General features: G+C 35.8%; 2 protein-coding genes and 1 long non-coding RNA gene across 4 annotated transcripts; 2 read left to right on the top strand and 1 right to left on the bottom strand.

The window, feature by feature from the left end:
• The first annotated feature begins 4,638 nt into the window (after positions 1-4,638).
• LOC109171675 (nudix hydrolase 1-like) lies at positions 4,639-5,585 on the top strand. Its single transcript, XM_019320748.1, has 2 exons — positions 4,639-4,858; positions 5,077-5,585. The coding sequence occupies exons 1-2, from the start codon at positions 4,726-4,728 to the stop codon at positions 5,382-5,384; spliced, it is 441 nt and encodes a 146-aa protein (XP_019176293.1). The 5' UTR covers positions 4,639-4,725; the 3' UTR covers positions 5,385-5,585.
• Positions 5,586-7,808: 2,223 nt separating this feature from the next.
• Positions 7,809-26,452, bottom strand: LOC109171695. 2 transcript variants are annotated; one of them, XR_002052643.1, is made up of 6 exons: positions 19,555-19,815; positions 19,253-19,363; positions 19,004-19,109; positions 18,702-18,871; positions 17,886-17,977; positions 7,809-7,823 (listed from the first exon to the last, which is right to left on the bottom strand). It is a non-coding gene; the product is annotated as an uncharacterized LOC109171695 (long non-coding RNA). The 2 variants fall into 2 exon arrangements; XR_002052644.1 differs by lacking the exons at positions 7,809-7,823; positions 19,555-19,815 and adding an exon at positions 26,442-26,452 and having other exon boundaries at positions 19,253-19,384.
• On the top strand, positions 22,595-23,510 carry LOC109171687 (nudix hydrolase 1-like). The gene is made up of 2 exons (XM_019320756.1): positions 22,595-22,808; positions 23,039-23,510. Exons 1-2 carry the CDS (start codon positions 22,676-22,678, stop codon positions 23,344-23,346), a joined length of 441 nt encoding a protein of 146 aa, XP_019176301.1. The 5' UTR covers positions 22,595-22,675; the 3' UTR covers positions 23,347-23,510.
• Positions 26,453-26,791: the final 339 nt, after the last annotated feature.

Below are 26,791 nucleotides of genomic sequence, written 5' to 3'. Positions count from 1 at the left end.
TGATTTTCCTTATTTGCCCTCTATTATATTATTTTTTCCCTTAAATAATCCTAAATTCCGTTAGTTTAAACTTTTGTAACGGAATATTCCGTTAACTATTTATTATTCTTAACATACTCATAATTTATATAAGGTCTTAGGTTCGAACCTCATCCCAAATATAGTTGGCATAATTGTTAAACATATATTATGAATATGCTAAAATGTATTAAAAATATATATAATATAAAATTTAACATAAACTTTGGTCAAACAATTAGCTTGACTAAATACATAGCATTCAAAGTTGAGCATCAAAGATTATAAATCGGGAATTGCTTTAAAATCATTTTATTTTCTTGAATTTTTTATTTAAAAAAAAACAAATTTAGGTTAATTTTTTTTTTGTTTGTTTAATTAATCTTCTTCTGATTATTTAGAACAAAACTTAATATTTCAATTATGCTTTTGCATTATTGGAATGATTTAGGCCATTATGGTATTAATATTTTTTGTATTTTTTTTATAATGGTACAATTGTACATTACTTAAAAATATTATACTATTATTTTTTTTTATCGGACAAAATTGTTCTTACATCATTGTCAGATCTGCACCCTAAATTCCGTTAGTTTAAACTTTAGTAACGGCATATTCCGTTAACTATTTATTATTTTTAACATACTCATAATTTATATAAGGTCTTTGGTTCGAACCTCATCCCAAGTATAGTTGGCATAATTGTTAAACATATATTATGAATATGTTAAAATGTATTAAAAATATATATATAATATAAAATTTAACATAAACTTTGGTCAAATAATTAGCTCGACTAAATACATAGCATTCAAAGTTGAGCATCAAAGATTATAAATCAGGAATTACTTTAAAATAATTTGATTTTCTTGAATTTTTTTATTAAAAAAAGCAAATTTAGGTTAATTTTTTTTTTGTTTGTTTAATTAATCTTATTCTGATTATTTAGAACAAAACTTAATATTTCAATTATGCTTTTGCATTATTGGAATGATTTAGGCCATTATGGTATTAATATTTTTTATATTTTTTTTAGGAATAAGGGTCAAATAGGTCATCGAACTGCACACGATAATGCAATTAGGCCACTAAACCTAAAAAACCAACAATTGGGTCCCTAAACTAATCAATTTAAAACAATTCTTTCAATTTGTAGGTTTCCAACAGGTCAACAGGTCATCTTCCCAACTTAATTATTTTTTAAAAAATAAAATTTAAAAATTAATTATTTTAATTTAAAAAAAAAATAGAATCCTGCAGGAGATGAAGAAACTTCTTCGTCTCCGGCCGATTTCTTCGTCTCCACGGCCGGAGACGAAGAGTTTCTTCGTCTCCGGCCGTGGAGACGAAGAAACCGGCCTGAAACGAAGAAGGTTTCTTGTCTCCGGGCGGATTCTGTATTTTTTTTTAAAAAAAATTAATAATTAATTTTTAAACTTTATTTTTTAAAAAAAATAATTAATTTGGGAGGATGACCTGTTGGAAACCTTCCAATTTGACCCTTATTCCTTTTTTTTTTTTTATAATGGTACAATTGTACATTACTTTACAAATATTATACTATTATTTTTTTATCGGACAAAATTGTTCTTACATCATTGTCAGATCTGCGCGGCCTAACTACAATGTTGTTGATCATAAATACAATTACACATGGACTCTAAAACGGTAGGATCATTTTCCAAATAATTGACAATGTTAACATCCTACTAGCTCCAATTCAACAAGTTTACACATCAAAATTTTATCAATGCATGAAAACTTCTAAAAAATTTGTAAGTTAATTTTTACTATATCATTATATTAATATCTATTGTAACCATATATTTTGAATTATTTATTATCATCCTCTATTGACAGCAATTGTAGCAATTGTTATGGACAAACTCTCAAAACAATTTGTCTCAACAAGAAATGAAAATTTAAAAAAAAAAAAAATCATTGATTTCATTATTGTTGAAGAAAAGTATGTACGACACTTTATTATTCTTATTAATTAAATAAATTAGTAGCTACAACAAAAAATAATACATATGCATTTAATTAATTTAGAATTAGATGTCTATAATGCTTTATTTAAAAAAATTATTCATTATAAAAAAATTTAAAAGAAATATAATTTCATTAGTTATATTATCTTTATTTCCTACCATTCAAAGATTCCTTACCTTCAAATTTATTAATTTATTAATTTATTATATTCACTACATTGTTGATTGTCTTTTTTTTTTTTTTACATTATCTTGTAATTAAATATCAAAGTTATAATACAAAATATGTTATATATATATATATATATATATATATATATATATATATTTATTTATTTACCAAGTATTTTATACAAATATAATAAATATTAATATTTTGTTCAATACTTTCACATGATAACCTACGACACACATCTCACAACAAATGAAACATGTAGGGAAAAAATTACCACTACTAAATATCAATAGGTATTTGTACGCTAAAGAGTTCATATTACAACTAAAATCTCAGTCATATACAAATCAAGGCAAATCTAAAACTTCCTACACCATAATCTCATTGCATGATGAATCCCTCTATGAGTCTATGCTGCTACCAGTAACCTAATTGCACATGACATACTACCAATAAAAAAAAAAGAAAAAAAAAAAAGAGGACATGTACTGAAGATGAAAACAATAACAATGATACCCAAAAAAGAATTAGAGAAATTTAAACCAAAAGTAGTATTTATTTAGATCGACTATCGCTTTAAGACTAAGTATTTAGACTAGCGTTATTATAAAGTTGCAAATATTTATTTTAGTGACAATTATAATCAATCTCTCATATATTATCTTGCATTTATATACTTTAAATTACCGATTTAAATAAACAAATTCAACATTTATTTACCTATGCATGAACATCTTTGATATAATATTGCATTGATATACTTTGGAATACTTATTTAAAAATAATTATTGAGCATTATCCCATTCGCGCGTAAAAAAATTAGTAATTTAATAAGAGTAAAATAGAGTACTAATTATGCCAACTTTGATTGGGATGTGGTTTGAACCTAAGACCTTTCTTATTGAAATCAATGAGTAAGTTAACGGTGAACTAACAGAAATTAACGGAAAAGATAATATTTAACGGAAAAGTTAACGGATAACCATATTCATTAAGGATAAATTAGGAAATCTCAAAGAAAAATTAAAATCTGATCAATCTGAGCCATTTATTTGATGACTGTCATTTTTTTTTACTCATTATAGGCCTAAGTCTCTTGAGCTCTTATATATATTTATATATATATATATATATATATATATATATATATATATATATATATATATACCTTCATACTTTGAAGGACTTTGTCAAACATCTAGATAGATTCAATAATGCACGGTTTTCATACTAATTAAGACTATAACATCACATCTAGATAAATTCAATGCAAGGTTTTCATACTAATTAAGACTATAACATTGAAACCATCAACTTGTATTATATTCTTCCCAAAAGGTTGAATCCCCAATCTCGGCCTGAGAGAATATAAATCATGGTAACTCAACCACCTTTGCTTAGTGCGCACAAGGAGCCAAGCCTCCCTCACTTTTAGAGAATATAAATCATGGTAACTCAACCACCTTTTCCCTATGACTAGTTGAACTTCTAGTGACTCTATTACATTGTAATATCTCTTCAAACATACTTTTTCAACCTATGAAGCACAAAGAATCAATAACACCTCCATTGAGGCTCGATCTCATGACCTCCCACATGGAAGAGGTCACTACATGCTATCTGAACATAAAATGCTTGACACATTAAGTTATTTATAGTTAATCACAAATTGAGTTAATTAGTATTGCAGTATCATATCATTGGTGGAATTATATCTTATATTTCATCAAAGATGCAAAAAAAAAAAAAAAAAAAAAAAAAAAAAAACAATTTTACAGAAATACCGACAAGAAATTTTCAACCGCAAATCAACTATTGTGTTTTTGTTCGTAGTTATATTAACCTATTCATTAATTACTACACATGGTTAGGAGCAGTATATTCTTATAACCCAACTTTCCTGCCTTTATAGGAATATATACTCTAGACCCTGTGAACATGTCTTGTGGGTCCATGATGAGGTAAATTACTAAATTGTATCAATATAGTTTTAAGACTCAACACTAAATTATACACTTTTATATATAGAATCATATTTGTGTTTGACCATTTCTGGATTTTAATTTGTTAGACGAGTCAGATCTAGTATAATTGTTTGTTACTTAGGATAGAAATCATAATACTTATTACAAAAAATTTAATATCAATTTAAAATAAATAAACTTACTCAAAATAAATATTATAATATTAATATGTAAAATTGTGATACTATTTAGAGTCAAATGATTGTTATTAATAATAAATATTGTAATATTTATAATTGAAATTGTGATACTTTAAATATTGTAATTCATGTGAATTCTAGAAGTACAAAAAGTTGTGTATATGTATATACTATAATTAGTTTTCGGTTGACTCTGTATATAGTTCCAATAAGGTATGCTGATACCAGCAGCCCTTAGAACACTATAAAAGGACCCCCTCCATCATTGGAACTGAAACACACACAAAAAAAAAAAAAAACAATCTTTATACTTAGCTAAAATTCACAACCTTAAACACAGTATTATCATCTACTTGGTTTAGCCAAAACCCTAGAAAATGAACAGTGATAAGGTTCCCAAAGTAGCAGTGGCGGTTTTCATACTGAAAGGGGAGAAGGTGTTGGTCGGAAAGCGTCTCGCCGGTGCTGGCACTTCTTGTTTCTCCGTTCCCAGCGGCCACCTCGAATTTGGTACGTTCCTTAACATATTCATCATGGTTTTGAGTGAGGAGGAAATTAAACCCGCAGTTATTATTCCGGGCTTTTGACCCTAGTGATATAAACCAACTTATACTGGGCTCAAATCAAGAACGCCATGCCAAAAGGCTGTTCCCGCTAGGAGACGAACTAGTGTAGAGAAATATACTACATGCATGCAGTGAAATCTTAACCGCTTCATTTATTTGCAGGGGAGGTTTTTGAAGAATGTGCAGCGAGAGAGGTAATGGAAGAAGCAGGGTTAGAGCTGAAGAACATAGAGACTCTGAAGGTGATAAACCATGTGTTTCACAACGAAGCTAAACCATCCCACTACGTAGTACTCTTGATCCGAGCAGAACTGAGGGATCCTCATCAGATTCCAGAGAACGTTGAACCAGACTGTTGCGAGGGTTGGGATTGGTATGAGTGGAACCATATGCCAAAGCCTCTTACTCCTCCACTTGAAGTCATTCTCAATTCTGGGTTCAATCCCTTCTCTGCCAACGTCCAGAATTAATGTTGAAGATAGCTTAGCTTGCAGTCAACAATGGTGGTGGTCGCCGGCAACGTGACGTCATTTAATTTAATTTAATTTCCGAAATTTAAATATTACTCCGTATATTATTAGCTAGATTGAATGGTTTAAATAAATCGTATTATTATTGCTTTTGTTAAATAAAATGATGGTATGATTTATATAATGTGTTGGGATAGAAATAATATATTATTAGTAAACACATTGCGAAGTCAAAGGGGATATGACTCATATGAGTGGTAAGGTCATTTGTGTAGTATAATGATGATCTATGAGTAATGCCCGCATGGGTAGCTCAACTGGTTATAGAGGTGAAACTTTGGAATAATGATCAGGGATCGAGTCTCACCAGCCACTTTTGTGGGAGCAACCTCTCAAAGTGAGGGGGAGCATCGGTTTAGCCTCTGGTGTTCATTTCAGTTGAGTCACCATAATTTACATCCTCCCAAAATGCTCTGTCGGGCCCTTAAGGTTGGGGTTCAACCTTTTGGAATAATGATCTATGAGTAATTGAAAATTCTTAATTCCACTTATATTAATATATATACAAGGCAGCTGAACATCTCAAATAATATCATATATGATTCCATTCAAAATATACAAAAAATATCATATATGATTCCATTCAAAATATACAAAATTTTAATGTTCAAATTCTCGATACAGTATGTATAGCATCATAGCTCTTATGTTAATTATCCGATCAACTTGGATAGGAGTTAGTATCTATCTAACTTAGAAAATGCTAAATTATGCTTTCTAGTAAGAAAACACATCGATTATTCAACCTTCTTCATTTAGAATAGCAGAGGCAAATAGAGCTTTTGCGCATTTTCGTTAATCCATGAACAGGATCTATCCATCTCGATCGGAAAAGAATCAAGAGAAAAAGAAAGAATCAGAATGGATCGATAGATTTCTCGAAACAAACGAAAGATGAAACATAAATCATGGATCAACTAAGCCCTCTCGGGGACTTTCTTAAAGAGGAACCTCATGTAAATACCATGGAATAAGGTTTGATCCTATTCATGGAGATTCCGTAAATATTCTATTCCAAAAATGGAAAGTTCGACACAATTGGGATTTTTTTTTTTTTTAAATTGGAAGCAGTTACTAATTCATGAGCTGGCATGTACAGAATGAAAACTTCATTCTCGATTCTACGAGAATTTTTATGAAAGCCTTTCATTTGCTTCTCTTCAATGGAAGTTTGATTTTCCCAGAATGTATCCTAATTTTTGGCCTAATTCTTCTTCTGATGATCGATTCAACCTCTGATAAAAAAGATAGACCTTGGTTATATTTCATCTCTTCAACAAGTTTAGTAATGAGCATAACGGCCCTATTGTCGTGGTCTCTTTAACTTAGTAACATTTGTTAGAAATATTAGCAAAATTGTTATTTTGAATGGTTGACATTTTGTAGTATAAATAATTAAATATTTATGGGGTTCACTTTCAATTTGTGTTGGATTCAAGTAAATTCGAGTCATTCTAAATGAGATAAAGAAATTGATATATTGTACTTTTAAAATTGATAACTGAAGAATAAGAAATTAATTCTCAAAATGTACGTATGCAATTGGCAAAATGGAGTTGGGAAGATGGGTAAGAAGCCGTTGTCCCACAGTGAAAAGAGATATGGCGTTTGCACTATATATATATATATATATATATATATATATATATATATATATATATATATATAATTCCATTTTTTAAAGGAGTTTGAATTGTATAGCATAGAGGCTCTTGCGCATAGGATGGTGCAAATCAAATCTCAAAATGAGCATCAAAAGGCTCCACATTACAAGTTGAAGTAATCTTCAGACATTGTGTTCCACCAGAATGGTTCATATTATATATTCCGCTCACTATTTATTATTGTTAACTTATTGATTTTTATAAGGAAGGCCAGGTCTTAGGTTTGAACTACATCCCAATCAAAATTAATTGACATAATTGTTAAACATATACTATGAATATATTAGAGTACAATGTATTGAAAAAATACAAAATAAAATTTAACATGAAATTTGGTCAATTAATTAGAATCACGCATTGAGCATTGATGAAACGGTACACCTAATAATTTACCGTATATATTCAACATAGATGAGAAACTATGTGTATTATCAATGTCTTTTGGGAAATGGGGATTTGGTTCTGTTTTTGAAGATGTACTGCGTCAAGGCACTAAAATTACAGTGAAGCACACAAGTAGACTAGATCAAATAAAAAATTCATTTATGGCGGAAGTGGCAACAAGAGAAAGCATGGATCACACCAATTAATAGAGTTTTGTCTTGCAAAAACTATGCTTGGGTACTATCCAGTGAGTGTGCTTCCCTCTAAAACTGCTATTGCACCAGTTAATTCAACATTTTTGCCATATGCCATAGTTATACAATTTATATACCTGTAAATAAATTGAAGTCAAATAACATTTTAACTACAAACACATAAAATGATAACTACAAACAGAAACAATTAACTACAAGTACAAAATATGTTAACTACAGACACATAATATTTTTAGCAATATATTATGTGTTAGGGATGGGCGTTTTGGTTCGGTCTTAAACCGAAGTACCGATCGGTACTTGGTTTAGAGAAACCGACCGGTTCGGTTCGATTAACGAAAACAGATCAGGTTTTTTTATTGGTTCTATTCGGTTAACGAAAACCGATCAGTTTTTTTTTTTTTTAAATAATAAATATATACATGTTCCGAAACAAATAAATTGAAGTAGATGTCCAAGGTGAGGTTTGACCCCCGACCCTGACCATCAAGTTTGCAAAATAAGCACTTTACCCATTAAACTATAAGCACATTTATGTTAACACTTACATTCAGTACATATTGAACTAAATATTCAATACGAATGAATATATACAAATCCATCTCCTCTTCCTTCATTCAGCTCCATTTTGCATTCATGCATTATTATTATTATTATTATTATTATTATTATTATTATTATTATTATTATTATTATTATTATAACAATACATATATTATATATATATAATATAATAATTAATAACCCCAACTCCTCAAGTCCTCAGACCTCAACTCTAAGTTGTAAGTTCCAAATCAGTCAACTGTCTATGCTCACACAACCGACACTCATGCAGTTCACCACTCCGCCCTCCGCTCAACTCTCTGCCCCTCCATTGCAAAGATTAAAACCAAGGTATGTCTATTTCTTCATCCTTCTTTCCATTTATTAAACCTAATTTAATGTTTATATGTCTTATTCTACGATTATATGAACGTGAAATCCCTAATATGTAGTAATACACACACGCAATAGGTTCTTCTTCGCTTTTATTTTGTTATCTTTGGTGCTGCTATTTGTATTTTTAATTATGGATTTAGGGTTTATTGCTATTATGTTTTTCTTGTGTCTCTAGTAAACTAGAAAACTTGGTGTTTTGATAATTCTTATTTTTCAAATATTAACTCTGCATATGGATGATTCTTCGTCTTGTCATCAACAAAACACTTCATGTGGCACTCCAAGTGAGCCAACTGAATAATCAATCAGACAAAAAATGAAACCTTCAAAGAGTGGACTTCCACCAAAACCAAACCAAATTAAATCCAAACCACTGGGTGCCTGATCAATGGAAAATAGAGGTGTTTTTCTGAAAAACAACTTCTTCTCTCGAACCAAGTCTTCCAGAACATGGTTCGACGTCGTCGCCACGCCCAACGCCACCACCTTGCTGTCAGCCGCCGTCGTACCCCAAACTCGGTCAGGTTGTCGTCGTTGTTGGAATTTTTGGCTAAAAATGGCATTTTGAGTGATTATTTTGTGGTGCAAATATATGTGGGTCCACTTCCGATTTAGGTCGGGTCAAAGTGGATTCGGGTTCTTCGTAGTGAGACGAAGAATTAGATATAATGTACGCTCAAAATGGGTAATAGGTGAATGAGAAATTGTTTCTCAAGGTGAACCTATTTGAGAGAAGTCCAAATGACGAAAGGATAATTAAGCAAGTAGTTAATTAGCATTTTATGCTAATGAATCGTTAAGCACGAGATGTGCTTTTGTTAAGCTTTGAGCTTAAAACACGAAAGCTTAATTCAAGTAATGTGCTGCTAGCACATTACAAAGTGATATGCTTTGAAAAAGCTTATTTTGGAGAATTGGGAGTGGAACTCCTTTCGTGCTACACGAAAGTTGAGTAATTAAGCTTTGATAGCTTAATTTGAACATTGGAGAATTGGAGCTCCTTTCGTGTTCTTTAGTGAGCTCCTTTCGTGCTGCACCATTTCGGTGCGTGTGGACCACTCGAGTGTGGTTTCCGATCCCAATTCGTTAACCTTTCGGGTTTGTACGGATTCTCGGTCACTCAGATATTTTGAAACGGGTCGTTGTGGTCGGTACAAATTAATCGTGTATTAAGTTCGTGACCGTTGGTATTATTATGATAATAAGTACGACCATTTCAAACGTTATTATCCAATTATTAAATCTTGGATTTATGTTGGTTAATGGCCATTATAATGCTACTTAATTCCCCTATCCCTACAAATAGTTTGTTATGTTGGCAGAACGTTTTCACGCCATTTCTGAAAACTCAAAAACTATTGTTTTTCTCTCTAATCCCCTTGATTTCAAAAGAGAAAGATTGTTTGCCAACATAATTCCATAAAACATCGGAGTGCACAACTTGTGTTAAAACCTCAGGTTAGAAACCGGTTCTTGCTTTTATTTTGTTCTTGGTTTCGGACCAAGTGGTGGGATTAATCTCGGAAAGATTAAATCCTTGTACTAGTTTCGTACTAGTTGTGGTGGGATTAATTTCGTGGAAATTAAGTCCCGAGTACTAGTTTCGTACTAGCAGTAGTGGGATTATTTTGATAAAATAAATCCCTAGTTGGTTAATATATATACGCTATATATATTTGTAATTTTGGTTTTGAACCAAAATTGGTTGGAATTAATTTTCTATAAATTAAATTCCATTTTTCGGGACAAATATTATATATATATATATATATATATATATATATATATATATATATATATATCGTGTATCGATTTGTTCACCAATTTCTAACAATCTTAAAATCGATTCGTTTTTTGGTGATTTAAATCGATGGATTCCACGAGTGGTGGAACCGTGAATGCTGCTCGTGTTGCACATTCAAATGGTCGGATCGGCAATGTAGTTGCACATTCCGAAACCCCGGTGAACTTTGGATCGGAGACCGGTGATGGCATCAAAGGGTATATCCCTATGATGAAGGTACATGGGACGGTACCTTGTGGATTGGTCGAAAGACCATGGAAATTCAAGATGTTGAATTTCGAAGGGTTGCAACTTAAAATGTTGTACAACCTAGTGATTCTCGACGTGTCATGGTTTTTGACCGAGATGGTTCCTAGTGAAAAGGAACACGAGTCTAACGCTCAAACTGTTAGCATAGTACGGATTTGGAAATATTTGGTTTTCCTATGCCTAAACTATGTTTTGAATGGTTTGTGTGACTCGTTGTGGGAATCTTTGGACCTGAAGTATAATAGTGATGATGCTAAGGCAAAAATGTTTGTCGTAGCCAATTACTTGAATACAAGATGGTGGATTCCAGGATCGTCCTGAGTCAAGTAGACGAATGAATGATCGTGAGTGAAGCCTTTCAAGTGGAATCTGGTGTCCATTTGTTGCCTTTGGGCAGAAAGGACTTCAAGAAGCAATTCTACGGAAAATGCTTCAATTGTGGCATTATGGGCCACAAGTGGGCTGATTGTAAAGCACTTAAGAGGAAGAATTGTAATTCTGAATCTAACGTGGTGCGGGTCAATCAGAATAAGTCTGAAATCATCCTCTCGGCAATGGTGACCGAGGTAAACCTGGTTGGTTCGAACCAAACGGAATGGTTCATTGATACGGGTGCGATCCGACATATGAGTTCCAATCGTGAGTTGTTTACTACCTTCGAGACGACTAATAGTGGGAAGGTATGGATGGGAAACTCTGCTCAGTCTGTTGTGGTAGGCATGGGCAAAGTAGTTCTCGGAATGACCTCTGGGAAAGAGCTGACTCTGAACAACGTCTTGTACGTACCGGAGCTACGGAAGAACTTAGTTTCTGGTTCATTGTTGAACAAGAATGGCTTCCGGTTAGTATTTGAGTCAGATAAAGTCGTTTTGTCGAAATGGGGAATGTACGTAGGCAAGGGTCATGTGCTAGATGGGCTTTTCAAGCTCGATGCAATAACCGCCAATTAATAAAAGCGTTACTAATTCAGCCTACTTACTTGAGTCTTCGTGTTTGTGGCACGGTAGACTGGGTCATGTTAACTTTAATTCTATACGTAGATTAATTAACTTGGACCATATTCCTGCATTTCAAGTTGATAAGCACAAATGTGAGATTTGTGTTGAGGCAAAACCAACGAAAATTCCTTTTAAATCGATTGAAAGGAAAACAGAACCACTTGAGTTGGTTCACAGCGATGTATGTGATTTTAGATCAATACAATCGCGCGGTGGTAATAAATATTTTATCACGTTTATCGACGATAGCACACGATACTGCTATGTGTTTTTGCTTAAGAGCAAAGATGAAACCGTTGATAAATTCATTCTTTATAAGAATGAAGTGGAAAACCAACTTAATCGGAAGATTAAGAAGGTTAGAAGCGATCGAGGTGGTGAGTATGAAGCACCTATTGGTGACTTCTGTGCAAGTGTAGGTATCATACACGAGCGTACGGCACCTTACGCACCTCAATCGAACGGTGTTGCCGAATGGAAAAATCGCACATTGAAAGAGATGATGAATGCGATGTTGATAAGTTCGGGCCTACCTCAAAGCATGTGGGGTGAGGCGATTTTGACAAGTAACTACCTTTTAAATAAGGTCCCCGCAAGAAGCTCGATAAAACTCCTTATGAGCTGTGGAACGATAGGAAACCTTCCTACCAGTACCTGAAAGTGTGGGGGTGTCTTGCCAAAGTTTTGGTGCCAACACCTAATAAAATAAAGATAGGTCCTAAAACGGTGAACTGTATCTTTATTGGCTATGCACATAACAGTAGTGCGTATCGGTTCTTAATACACAAGTCCCATAATCCGGACGTACATAAGAACACGATTAAATTGAATCAAGGAATGCATCGTTCTTTGAAGATGTATTTCCATGTAGGTCCAGTGAGGGACCTAGTACGTCGAAACAAACATTCGACGAGGCTGTGGATAACGGCAGTGGAGGGTCTGAAATAGAACCCAAGCTCGAAGCTAGACGTAGCAAGCGAGTTAGGATTGAAAAATCCTTTGGTCCAGATTTTCGGACGTACATGTTAAAATTTGATATGCATATTCTAACTTGTTTACTAGAAAATGAACTGGATCTTCTGACATGTTTGTTAGAAAACGAGCCTCAAACGTATGTAGAAGCTGTGACTTCTACGGAAGGACCAATGTGGAAAGAGGCTATAAAGAGTGAAGTGGATTCTATCCTACAGAATCACACTTGGGAACTGGTTGATCTTCCTCCGGGTAGTAAGCCCTTGGAATCCAAGTGGGTCTTTAGACGGAAGTTGAAACCTGATGGTTCCATTGAGAAGTATAAGGCTAGACTTGTAATTAAGGGTTACAGGCAACACGAGGGCCTTGATTGCTTCGACATGTATTCTCCCGTAACGAGAATAAATTCCATAAGGATGATACTTGCCATAGCCGCACTACGGAATTTGGAAGTACATCAAATGGACGTGAAAACAGCTTTCTTGAATGGCGAGTTAGATGAAGAAATCTATATGGAGCAACCTGAGGGTTTTGCGGTTCCGGGCCAAGAAAAGAAAGTCTGTAAATTGGTTAAATCGTTATATGGTTTAAAACAAGCGCCCAAGCAGTGGCACGAGAAGTTTGACCATGCGATGTTAACCAATGGGTTCAATATAAACGAAAGTGACAAGTGTGCCTACGTTAAGGAAACGATAGACAGTTATGTCATTCTTTGTTTATATGTGGATGATATACTCATCGTGGGTAGTAACTATCGAATGATCAAATCTACCAAGGACATGTTAAATTCGAGATTTGACATGAAGGATATGGGTTTGGCAGATTTAATCCTTGGGATTAGAATCGTGAGAAGACCTGATGGTCTCGTGTTAAGCCAATCTCATTATGTTGATAAAATCCTTGCAAAGTTTAACAAGGATGATTATCAAGTGGCTAGGACTCCATTAGATACTAACGTTCATCTGTCCAAAAATCACGGAAAGTGTATCTCTCAAGTAGAATACGCTAGGATTATTGGAAGTTTGATGTATCTAATGAGCAGTACCAGGCCTGATATTGCCTTTGCGGTTAGCAAACTCAATAGATATACGAGCAACCCCAGTGATGCGCACTGGAAGGCAATAGTGAGAGTTATGAGATACTTGAGGTATACTCGTGACTGGGGACTGCACTATACACGATATCCTGCTGTACTCGAAGGGTATAGCGATGCTAACTGGATATCGGATATGAAGGACTCTAAGTCCACGAGTGGCTACGTGTTTACGTTAGCTGGTGCAGCCGTTTCTTGGAAATCCTCGAAACAAACCTTGATAGCTAGATCCACGATGGAATCTGAGCTGATAACCTTAGACAAATGTTGTGAAGAGGCTGAATGGCTATGCCATTTTGTGGAGGATATTCCTTGTTGGGATAGACCTGTACCTCCAATTAGTGTGCATTGTGATAATCAAGCAACAATTGGGAGAGTGCAAAGTCATATGTATAATGGTAAGTCTAGACATATACATCGAAGACATAATACCATTAAACAACTACTCACAACGGGTGTTGTCTCTGTTGACTATGTGAAGTCAAAGGACAATATAGCGGATCCGCTAACCAAAGGGTTGAGCAAAGATGTTGTTGAGAAGTTGGCACGAGGAATAGGTCTGAAGCCCATGGAATAAAAGTTCTATAGTGGACACCCAACCTAGCTGGCACCTAGGTTCAATGGGACAACTAAATTATGGAACGAAGCATGTCACTGTGGGGGTCTCGGACTCCCTACCATTCCTCGTTAGAACAGTGACTCCCGCACGAGGCTAGCATGTTGATGCTTTAATGATTCGAATGCCGGGTGACATGTGTGAGTATGCGGGATACTCGATAAAGAATCACCTATGTTAGAGAGAAGTGGGGTCGCTTCAAAGGAGAATTGATGGGCTCAATTCTTTAGAAACTCTCGCAGAACTAGGAAAGTGACCCATGACCAAAACGGGCACACCCATGAGAACAGAACAAAGGTTGGGAGGTTCCTGTGCGGGATATGTCATCGTCTACACAAACGGCAGTTGGTTCAAAGACATCAAGTACTACCATACAGCCAGTAGAGTAAACATATCTTCACAATGAAAGGTTCAAAGGGTAATACCTACCTATGCTATGCAGGGATCGACCGTTGAGCACGTTCATGTCGTTTTTCCTCGTCCCGAAAATCAATTTTCATTCATGTGGGGGATTGTTGGAATTTTTTTAGCTAAAAATGGCATTTTGAGTGATTATTTTGTGGTGAAAATATATGTGGGTCCACTACTTTCGATTTGGGTCGGGTCAAAGTGGATTCGAGTTCTTCGTAGTGAGACGGAAAATTAGATATAATGTACGCTCAAAATGGGTAATAGGTGAATGAGAAATTGATTCTCAAGGTGAACCTATTTGAGAGAAGTCCAAATGACGAAAGGATAATTAAGCGGTAGTTAATTAGCATTTTATGCTAATGAATCGTTAAGCACGAGATGTGCTTTTGTTAAGCTTTGAGCTTAAAACACGAAAGCTTAATTCAAGTAATGTGCTGCTAGCACATTACAAAGTGATAAGCTTTGAAAAAGCTTATTTTGGAGAATTGGGAGTGGAGCTCCTTTCGTGCTACACGAAAGTTGAGTAATTAAGCTTTGATAGCTTAATTTGAACATTGGAGAATTGGAGCTCCTTTCGTGTTCTTTAGTGAGCTCCTTTCGTGCTGCACCATTTCGGTGTGTGTGGACCACTCGGGTGTGGTTTCCGGTCCCAATTCGTTAACCTTTCGGGTTTGTATGGACTTCTCGGTCACTCAGATATTTTGAAACGGGTCGTTGTGGTCGGTACGAATTAATCGCGTTTTAAGTTCGTGACCGTTGGTATTATTACGATAATAAGTACGACCGTTTCAAACGTTATTATCCAATTATTAAATCTTGGATTTATGTTGGTTAATGGCCATTATAATGCTACTTAATTCCCCTTTCCCTACAAATAGTTTGTTATGTTGGCAGAATGTTTTCACGCCATTTCTGAAAACTCAAAAACTATTGTTTTTCTCTCTAATCTCCTTGATTTCAAAAGAGAAAGATTGTTTGCCAACATAATTCCATAAAACATCGGAGTGCTCAACTTGTGTTCTAGTTCGCCGGGCTTTGGGTTGGAGTGCTCGAACGCCAAAGTCGTAGTCCGTTTTATCCTGGGAGACTGACGCCACAACGATCTTAGCACCCTCAGGAGGTGGCAAATCCGTTTTAAGGAGAGTGTGTGTACACACGACTCGGGCTTCCTCTGCTTCTTCTTGTTTCTTCGCGTTTGGTTAAAACCTCAGGTTAGAAACCCGTTCTTGCTTTTATTTTGTTCTTGGTTTCGGACCAAGTGGTGGGATTAATCTCGGAAAGATTAAATCCTTGTACTAGTTTCGTACTAGTTGTGGTGGGATTAATTTCGTGGAAATTAAGTCCCGGGTACTTGTTTCGTACTAGCTGTAGTGGGATTATTTTGATAAAATAAATCTCTAGTTGGTTAATATATATACGCTGTATATATTTGTAATTTTGGTTTTGAACCAAAATTGGTTGGAATTAATTTTCTATAAATTTAATTCCAATTTTGGGACGAATATATATTATATATATTTCGTGTATCGATTTGTTCACCAATTTCCAACAGTCGTCGCCACGCCCAGCCCCACCACCTTGCTACTAGCCTTCGTCGCACCCCAAACTTGGTCAGGTCGTCATCGTCGCCTCGCCTAGTGCCACCACCTTGCTACCAGCCACCGTCGCACCTCAAACTCAACCAGGACGTTGTCGTCGCCATGCCCAGTACCACCATCTTGCTTCCAGTCTCCGTCACACCCCTCGCCAGGTCGTCGTCGTCGCCACACCCTGCGCCACCATCGATCGTGAAGCCGAGATCCCACCGTCGCAGCCCAACCAGCCGTCAATCTCCACACTGGGCTTCCACCGTCGCTACGCCGCCCTTTTATCCATCTTCTTCGCGAATCGCCATTTCAGATGCGAAAATATTGAGTAATGGTAGGGATTTGGAATACGGTTGTGGGTTTTAATAATAATAATAATAATAATAATAATAATAATAATAATAATAATAAATCATTGTATATTTTAAATATTTAAAATTAAAAATAATTCTACTTATTTTCTAAAAAATGAACTAAAAACACCAAGACAAATTTCTGGAATGCAACCAAACAATGGAAAGGAAAATATTTTTGGAAAAAAAAAGACTCTGATGGGGATTATTCCCTGACACTATGCCCATACGATGGTCGGTAACGGACCCTTGGGGTGGCCTGAGCCCAACTCGACCTAAAGGGCATGCGTACCCGACCTTCTAGGCTCACTGAGCTTAGATAATGCTGTGGAACCGTGTCCACCGTGCTATATATATATAGCTGGTGGTGTGAGAGTTTCCATTGCAGCGGAGTCGATGCAATGGAGTTCTCTGCATGTTATGACTATATAATCATTATAATTATAAATATGGTCTGAATTGTATTCACTGCTGGAAATCTTCGAATTTCCGACCACCGCAAAGTGGTCGAAAATCGACGATTTTCGGTCGAAAACCCCTCTGCCGACCACTATTACGATCACTTTAGGGATTCGGAAAACCCTCCGTCGCAATTCCGACCACCATATGAGGTTGTCGGAAATAGCGTCCACTATTACAATGTGGTCAGAATCTTGGTCGGGGAGAAAGTCCTGAGTTGCGTAATTTCCGACCACTGGTGGAGTGGTCGGAAAATTCCACCATTTTTTTTATAAAAAAAAAAAGTATTTTCCGACCACCAATTGCATTTGAACAATACCTAATAAAATTAAAAAAAAAAAAAAACATTTAATATCCACAGCTGCTTTTCATCAATTGCATTTGAACAGAAAAGAGCTGCATTTGACATCCACAAGTTGCTTCATCTTTGCATTCTTAAGAAAGTAGAGAGAACTTATTAGATTAATTAAATACAATAACATCTTTCTCTCACAATTCATTATAGAAGAAGCCATCACAATCAATATAATGCAAGTCATTAAGACTGAAATAAGACCTTTTTTTCATTTTACTGAATAAAAATATCTTAAAGTTACCACATTTTGTCTGTCTTTTTTCACTTCCGGTATAAATCATAAGACTTGTTAGTCATAAATTCATTGAGAACAAAATAATTAATGATAAACCTAAATTTTAACCTGGTCAAGAACAGAGATAAGCTCCATTGCAGTAGCTTTGGATTGACATGACAAGACAATGAATTCCTGGTCTTGCTCAACTTGCTCCATCTCTGATTAAGGACAGAAAAACACTAGTAACTCACATCTTGATGAAAGTGACAAAAGAGTATTATGAACTAATATTGGTATTATCATTAACATCAGGAGTATAGGATACAAGTAGATAGTAAATATACCCCTAATAAATATGCGCATGTGTAAAATGAAGAAAATAATTGTGTTAGTGCAATCTGTACCCTCCCTTCTATTATTAAGAGTTCATAATCTGTTCTTACACACACACAAAAAGCAAACTTCAATTCATGGTTAATAATATAATTAAAATTGTGCAACGGAAATTTAAGAGTAAAGAAGATATACACATTTAGCTCATGTAATCTATTTTAAGATATCCTAGCACTTCCACTAGTAAATAGGTGACGACTTGGCCAGTAAAACAATCCATGTCTTCTCATTAAACACTGAAGATATAATATTGTGCGTCCTATTCTCCTAATTGTTTCTACTATCTTAAAAGTAAGTAATACCCCACCGGATTTAATTAATCTACATCAATCATTCTTCTATACTCTAGATCACAGCTTGGACTAGTCCATTGAAAATCAGTAAAATCTAACAAGATTTAGTGATTTACTAAACCTGCAAACAAAGTTGCATGTTTAAGAACTGATAACTTAGGATAGCAATGCATCAAATTTCAAACCTAATTGCTGCTGTAGCCACAGAAATAGCCATCACCTACGTATATACATAAGGAAATAGCAGAAGCTTTACCGGCTTTAGTCAACTCAAGAGAAGTAATTCGTGTTGTGTAATAAGTCCCTTTGGTACTTATCTCCTGTACACGGAATCTGCAAAGTCCTTCTAGCACAACTGTGTAAGTCACTCTCCCACTTGGTCTCTCTACTCCTCTTGAGAGATGCAGAGCTCGATCAGCCACTCCCCTGCATTAAAAATTTAAAATCAGACATTGTATAACTTTGACCAATTCAGTTTCTAAATACAAATAACCTGACATTACATTAAATTATAAATCCCCAACACTTCAAACTCAAGGGGATATATGACAGATTTACCACTTATGCTAGTGAACTTGCTGCAGACTTTTTTCATCATGTTTGTTAAAATCTGATATGCTAGCTTGATTTTTCAAGGTACACTCTATAGAATCAGTTCCCATGCCTATAACAATTGCATATAATATTGTAATCAAAGAATGAACTAAAGTAACAAATAAACAAGTGAAACCCATAGGAAATCACTTGGAGACAAAGCAAGAATGAACTAAAGTAACAGATAAACAAGTGAAACTCATAGGAAATCACTTGGAGACAAAGCAGGATCCACAGTACTAGCCTCTGCAGAATCTTGAACAAGGAGAATCCCAATCACTCCATTATCTTCTTTCCCATAACTCTTGCTCCACAAATTTCACACTGCTCAATAATAAAACTATTCTAATCTTACCAATAATAAAATTCCACTTATTTGTGTAATTGAAGCGATTTCTCAAATACTTTTCTACGGAATTCTAGGGTTCAACACTTGTTTTATTTCTCAGATACTTCTCTACCAAACTCACAACAAAATATATAACCTAAACTGTTAATAAACACAACTATCTAACCTGGGATTAATGATCTAGCAGATCTGTTTCTACACCGGCGACGAGCGATGATGGCAGATCTGTTTCTCCACCGGCAACGAGCGATAGTGGCGGATCTGTTTCTCCATCCGTTTTTTGTGGCGTCGGATGACGGTGACAGAGTCCATTTGATGGTGAGACGGTGAAAAGGGTGAAGATGTGAGACGTGAAAATGGGTTTGAGGAAATGAGGATGGATTTGGGTGAGAGAGATGTCAGATGTGGGAGCTGTTCACACTTGATGGGTTTAGCAGATTTGTTCTACTGGAGGAGGGAGGAGGCAAGATGGATAAGAGAGAAATCGCGAAACGTCACTTAGTGAAATTTTGGGGCGAAAATTTGGATATGGCGCCCATTTATTAATTTTATTTTTTTTGTCCAAAGTATAATATAATTGTTTAAATGTATAATTTAATATTTAAAAACATAATAAGTGTAAATGATGATTATACCATTCATTTATGTTCGCTTTTTCGTTACATTTGTTTATTTATTATGCTATAAAAGTTGTACTATACAATATTCTGGACAAACATACCCATACTTTTTTTTTTTTGAAAATGACAAACATACCCATACAGTTATAACTTCCGTTATATTTTCCACTATTGTTACCATGCACATGCATCCACCATATATTTTATTATCTTCTTCAATAATAATAATTTATACACATTATATATTAGAGTGATATGTTAGTTAATTCCTAAATTATAAATATTAAATTTATTAAAATGTTTTAGATTATTATTATTATTTATAATAATTTAAATATCTAAAATCTAAATAAATTTAAAATTTTAATATAAATTACTATACTATTTATGAATGTTTGTATTATGTAATAAAAATAAAACACAGTACAATACACAATGATATATAATACATTATGTAGCAATAGAACTATGATTGTACAATCCTAACAAGAATAAATGTTTTAAAGAGTTGAAGTTAGAAAATAATTTCATGTATCAACATGGAAAGGGCAGCATAGTCTTATTTTTCATAACAAGAATGGTGAGATGGTATCTACTAGTAAACTCTCTGCATCATGGTCGGTTGGAATTGAAAAAAGAAAATGAATAAAATAATCAAGGATAAAAAGATAAAAAATATGCGGTTATCATACCATTGAACCAAAAAAAAAAAAAAAAAAAAAAAAAAAAAAGAGACTTTCCGACCACCTAGTAAAAGGTGGTCGGAAAATAGTTGTAAAATTTAAACTACCGTAAACATTCCGACCACTATTTAAAGGTGGTCGGAATTTCCGACCACTCTTGGAAAGTAGTCGGAAATTTCCGACCACTTTCCGACGACCATAGCACTTGACGGAAAAAAGAAAAAAATTTACTTTTTGCGACCATATTTTGAGGTGGCGGAAAATCGCTGATTTCCAGCCGTGATTTGGGAACTTAATAATAATAATAATAATAATAAAAAGCCAATAGAAATTGCTTCTTATATGATATCATCATTTGGGAACTTTGGGACAGTAAAAATACTTTGCTTCATTACTTTGACTTGTATAATGCTACTTATAATATGAACCTAATATGGCTTATATGAGTTTCTTTGAAGTGGTGACAAGGTGGGTGTGTTAGAGAACCATAGGATGATAAAATCTAATTAAAGTTATAATTTGTATCATGTTGTTATTTAAATAATGTATTTATGTATGTTTTATTTTCTCGTATAACAATTATTAAAATTTATATATATTATCATTGGACTTGACGTTTCGTGCAAAGCACGTGTCTGCAACTAAGTACATATATACTTTGAACTTTGTCAAACGTCTAGATAGATTCAATGGATGTAAAATTGAAACCATCAACTTGTATTGCCAGGTCATTTTCTTCGACAACATTATTGCATCAACTTGTTTGGTCTTTCCAAGCAAAGATGACTAGGTCGGCTAGTGGCCACTGGCCTCTTAGTACATACATTTTCGGAAGGCGTTTGTAAAAGAGTTGATTAAATGATAAAATTATGTACGCTCAAGTGAGAACGGTTGTTCAGAAGAGAAATAAGAACTATTTTTAGTTGTTTATGTATTCAGATCAACGAATAAGATATAATTTTAAAAAAATGACGCCGTGACATTTCTCGTAAATAATTTGAACTTTGGTGTAAGTAAATGTGTTATAAATGCAAGTAGGTGCACCTTTGCAAGTAAAATCACTTACAAGTGCACCTATTTTCACTTACAAGTGGAAGTAATTTTACTTTGTTAATATTCATGCACCTAGGTGCAACTACTTAGAGGTATAGGTGAACCTATGTATAATGTTAGATGCACTTAGTATTGCTGCTCAGTGTAAATTTTAATTGCACCTGTAATACGTTTTACCTGCACTTGTAATACATTTTACTTGCACTGAGGTTGCACTATATGAAACTGCTACTTGCACTTGTAATACATTTTACTTGCACTTGGATGTTCAATTATTTAAGGTCACAGCATTTTTTAAAAAAATCAGTGTTTCTCATCCGTTAGATCTGGACACGTGGACGTATGGTATGCATTCTCATTTCTCTCTCGGACAAGCAGTTCGCACCTGAACGCAGCCATATATATATATATATTATTGTAGGAGTAGTAGTTTTTGATAACTCAAAATTTTCAGCTTTGTCCGGCTATATCCTATACATACCTCATGCATGAATATGTCTCTCAGATTCATTAGAAAGATAAATCGAGTCAATCTAACTTCAAAATTCAATACAAAATTATACATTTTAAATTTGTTCACAAAAGTTCAAAGCAAATTTAAAATCTCAATGTTCGTGCATGACAGTAACCATTGGGAGCAGTACTAACATGTTGTGAACAGGATATCCTAATCATAACGTAATTATTACCTTAGAGTTGTAGAAATACAAACAGTTGTATACGTACTATAATTTGTTTTCTATTGACTCTTTATACAGTTCCAATATGGTATGCTGATACCAGCAGCCCTGATTACACTATAAAAGGAGCCCCTGCATCATTGGAGCTAAAACCAATCGTTATACTTAGCTAAAATCCACAACCAAGTTCAACCTTATACTATACACAGTATTATCATCCACTTGAATTGGTTTATCCAAAACCCTTGAAAATGAGCAGTGATAAGGTTCCCAAAGTTGCAGTGGCAGTGTTCATACTCAAAGGGGAGAAGGTGTTGGTCGGAAAGCGCCTCGCCGGTGCTGGCACTTCTTGTTTCTCCGTTCCCAGTGGCCACCTCGAATTTGGTACCTACCTTAATATATATATTCATGTTTTTGAGTGAAAAGAGAAACCCACAATCTGAGTATATGCTCTAAGTAAATTCTGTACTTGTGATTTAGTCAATCAAAGACTATAGAAAAGTAAATTAGCATAAGTTGTGATCAGCTCAAATCAAGAAGGCCATGCCAATAGGCTAGGAGACAAATTAAACTAGATAGTGTAGTGAAATCTTAACCACTTCATTTATTTGCAGGGGAGGTTTTTGAAGAATGTGCAGCGAGAGAAGTGAAGGAAGAAGCAGGGTTAGAGCTAAAGAACATAGAGACTCTGAAGGTGATAAACCATGTGTTTCACAATGAAGCTAAACCATCCCACTACGTAGTACTCTTGATCCGAGCAGAACTGAGCGATCCTGATCAGATCCCAGAAAACGTTGAACCAGAAAGGTGCGAGGGTTGGGATTGGTATGAGTGGAACCACATGCCAAAGCCTCTTACTCCTCCACTTGAACTCATTCTCAAATCTGGCTTCAATCCCTTCTCCGCCGACGTCCAGAATTAATGTTGAAGATCGCTTGGAGCCAACAATGGCGGTTGCTAGCAGCGTGACGTCATTTAATTTAATTTCCGATATTCAAATACTATTAGCTAGATTGAATAAATCCTATTGTTGTTGTAAACTAAAATGATAATATGATTTGAAAGATGTATTATGTATTTATGTTAGAAATCATATACTATTAGTCCAATTAAATATTGCAAAGTCGTCGTCTACTCGTCTATGGGAAATGATTAGTGTGCTCATTTGAGTATGTAATATCATTGATCTATGACTAATTGAAGTCACAACTTCACCCATTAGCGTGCATGACATCTCAGATCAAAATAAGTCTTTAGCCTTTTGTGATACGCAGTACATTATAATATTTTTTTACATAAAGATTTAGCACTATGATAAGGTTATGTTTGAGACGTCTAGCTGAAAAGCTAGTTGAAAGTTGAAAAGATAATAGTTAATAAGCTAACTATTTGAAATTAAAGTGTTTGGTAAAATTAATTGTTGAATTAGCCGATAAGTGTAGAAAGACAAAATGATAAACTAAGATATTCAGATTTTGATTATATTAATGAATAGATGATATCATTTTTATAAATTAATAAAGATAAAAATGAAAAAAAGTTAAAAATGAAAAAAAGTTAAAAAGTCAAAACCTTATTTTGAAATGCTATTTGGGATAACGTTTCACAATAAGCTATTATTTTAAGTTCTCCATGTTTTATCAAATAGATATTGCTTATATTGATAATAAGGGTAGAAATAATGTGCAAATAAGCGTCACGGGGACGAATATTGTATTAATTGGATGTATAATGCTATTACAGAGGTGCGAGACGTGTAATAACAAGACAACTATAGTGTAAAGGTAGTAGATGTCTAAACAAGACACTGAGGAGTGCTTTTATACTCCATGTGCTGCCAACAACTCCGGGATACGCGGGAGGAGCAGCAATTGTTATCGTGGGACTCACTCCACGCGAGGACCTAGCTCCTTGGACAAGCATGGAGCTTGGCCAAGGAGCCGGCCATGGGCTCGGCCGAGCCCATGGAGGCCGGCTCCACGATGGGCCGGTCTCGTGATGGACAGACCCCAGGGTGATTCGTCGTATGCCGTGGGTAGCTTGTTCGATGATGTTCCTTATCGGTTCGCCTTGGACTCGCCCGGTAATTATTCCATCATCAGTTCCCCACTCTCTAGGCTGCGGGAAGTCGTCAGCGTGAGAGAGTAAGACGGCGATTAATAATTGCGGAGTCCCAAATTACGTTCAAAAAATTACAATCCGTGTTCAGGTAGAATTTTCATCACGATAGGACTCCAAGCCTGCCTAAAATTCGAAATTCAACTGCTCCATATCAGCTTGGGAGTCCCCATCCTACAATAACACTTTATCTTCCCCTATAAATATCCCATCAATCTTCCAAACCCAACCCCACACTCAATAGTCACATCACTCCCCCTTCCCAACACCTTTTTTTAAATTCAAAATGCCTTTTCCTTTTCCCCCCTCTTTCTTCCCCTTCCCTCTCTATATAACCTAGAAATTTCCACTCAATCCCCTCACAAAATCCACCACAAACTCTCCCCCAAATATGAAAATTTTGCTCTCCTCCTCCCCCAAATTCCCGGCCACAACCCGACGCCGACAACCTTCCGTACGCCCTGCCGCCGAGCTCGGAGCTGCCGCCGCCGAGTTCTAAGCTACTGCTGTTGACCTTGCCTCTTGTTATCGTCGAGCTCCTCACCTCCCGCCGTGGAGAAGTCGAGCCCTCCGGCCACTGCCCGCCGACCTGCCGTTTCTGCCGAGTTCGCCGGGTCCGCCGAGTCAACCAAGTCCGTTGAGTCAGCCCGGTCCGTGCTCCTCTCCTCCTTACTTGTGTCGAGTGAGTAACCATCCACCCCCTCTTTAGAGTTTCGTTACGAACTCCATAATTTCCGAGCTTGTTTTTTTGCATTTGGTACATTTCGTTGGGAATGCCCACTCCGTAGCTTTAGCCTTTCCACTTGATTTTAGTACCATATTGGACTCCATTGATTATGTGGACCTCCCATCAAGTGATGACGAGTCCATTGATCTAGACCGGTTTCCATCTCCTCATGTTGATGACTATTATCTTGAGTACCCCTTTATCCCTCCATTAGTTATGCATCCTCCTTATATGTTGAATCATACGCCTCTCCCGGATCCTTTCCCCGTGGGTCGATATACTATGCTTGACTCCGCCATCCCCCGAGGATTCGGGTCCTCCTTGACCGACCATGATGTCGCCGTTGCGCGGGCGTTGGTCGGGTCGACTGTCGAGGTCTGCGTTCCTCCTCCAGGGGTGAGTATATTGGAGCCCCTGGGAGACAACTTCTTTGGCGTCCATATTACATTCCTTTCGATGGGTTTAGCCTTCCCCCTCCACCGGTTTGCTATCGAGGTCCTCAATTACCATCGCGTCTCTGTGGGCCAACTAGTCCCCAACTCCCATCGGCCGTTGGCCGCTTTTATTGTTCGGTGTCTTCACGTGGGCATACGCCCCAACCTCCCCCTTTTCCATGCGTTCTTCCTTGCGAGGAACTCATCCTCTAAGAAGAGTAAGGGCTACATGGCATTTTTTGGTCGCGCGGGGGTGAAGGTTTTGGGGAGCGTATGAGACTTCTGTAACACCCTCGATTTTTACCAACATTTTAAAACTTAAAATTCAAGGATAAGCAAACTAAACATCAATCAACATAAAGCGGAAGCTATTATAAACCGGGAAAGGTGTTATGCCACACCCATAAAACTATGGGTGCACAGGCTAAATATATCACAATCATCAAAGCGTAACATTAGTCTAGGCACACAGGCCACTAGTCTAGGCACACAGGCCAACAAAAGCAAAACATCTAACCACAGGAGCTACACTATCCAGAGTCCTCATCTAGCGCGCACTCCAGACTAAGCAAAACCTGTAAAACACATGGGGATAACACCCGGTCAGCGAATAGAGCTGGTAACCCATCAATACGCGTTAAATAACATAGTATGTAGATAGATATAATCAAAAGCGTTTGAGACTAAGGATACAGTATATAGTCATTTTAAAGCCAGAAAGATATCAACATCAAAGACTCATCACACTCTCAACAAAAACCGAGGATCATCAACCTCAACAAGACACAAAACCACAAACAACAAAGGACAACACAACTCGAGATGCAACCTACCATTCACAAGGTAAAGTTCATCAAAGACATGCATATAAGCAAGGAAAATTCACAGTCGCATAATGACAAATTCACATTCCAACCTTATACCTTAGTACCACCCTTATGGCTACCCCCGACCTTATCACAGTTCCAACCGGCACCTCCGAGTGCCACCTTGTACTTCTGAGTCCAACCTTTTCCCGGTCTGGGATCGTCGTCCCCCACCAATCTACACCACCAATCAAAATACCATCTCAAGTACACGAGGGTAAT

This window comes from Ipomoea nil, unplaced genomic scaffold (assembly GCF_001879475.1).
Source record: "Ipomoea nil cultivar Tokyo-kokei standard unplaced genomic scaffold, Asagao_1.1 scaffold0143, whole genome shotgun sequence".
Lineage (NCBI taxonomy): Eukaryota > Viridiplantae > Streptophyta > Magnoliopsida > Solanales > Convolvulaceae > Ipomoea > Ipomoea nil.
This window is presented reverse-complemented; position numbering and strand designations above follow the sequence as displayed.

Bases quoted from the DNA above. Each gene is read 5' to 3' on its own strand.
- LOC109171675 (XM_019320748.1), top strand. From the start codon at position 4,726: ATGAACAGTGATAAGGTTCCCAAAGTAGCAGTGGCGGTTTTCATACTG. The intron at 4,859-5,076 runs GTACGTTCCTTA...ATTTATTTGCAG, and splicing joins CAGCGGCCACCTCGAATTTG to GGGAGGTTTTTGAAGAATGT.
- LOC109171687 (XM_019320756.1), top strand. From the start codon at position 22,676: ATGAGCAGTGATAAGGTTCCCAAAGTTGCAGTGGCAGTGTTCATACTC. The intron at 22,809-23,038 runs GTACCTACCTTA...ATTTATTTGCAG, and splicing joins CAGTGGCCACCTCGAATTTG to GGGAGGTTTTTGAAGAATGT.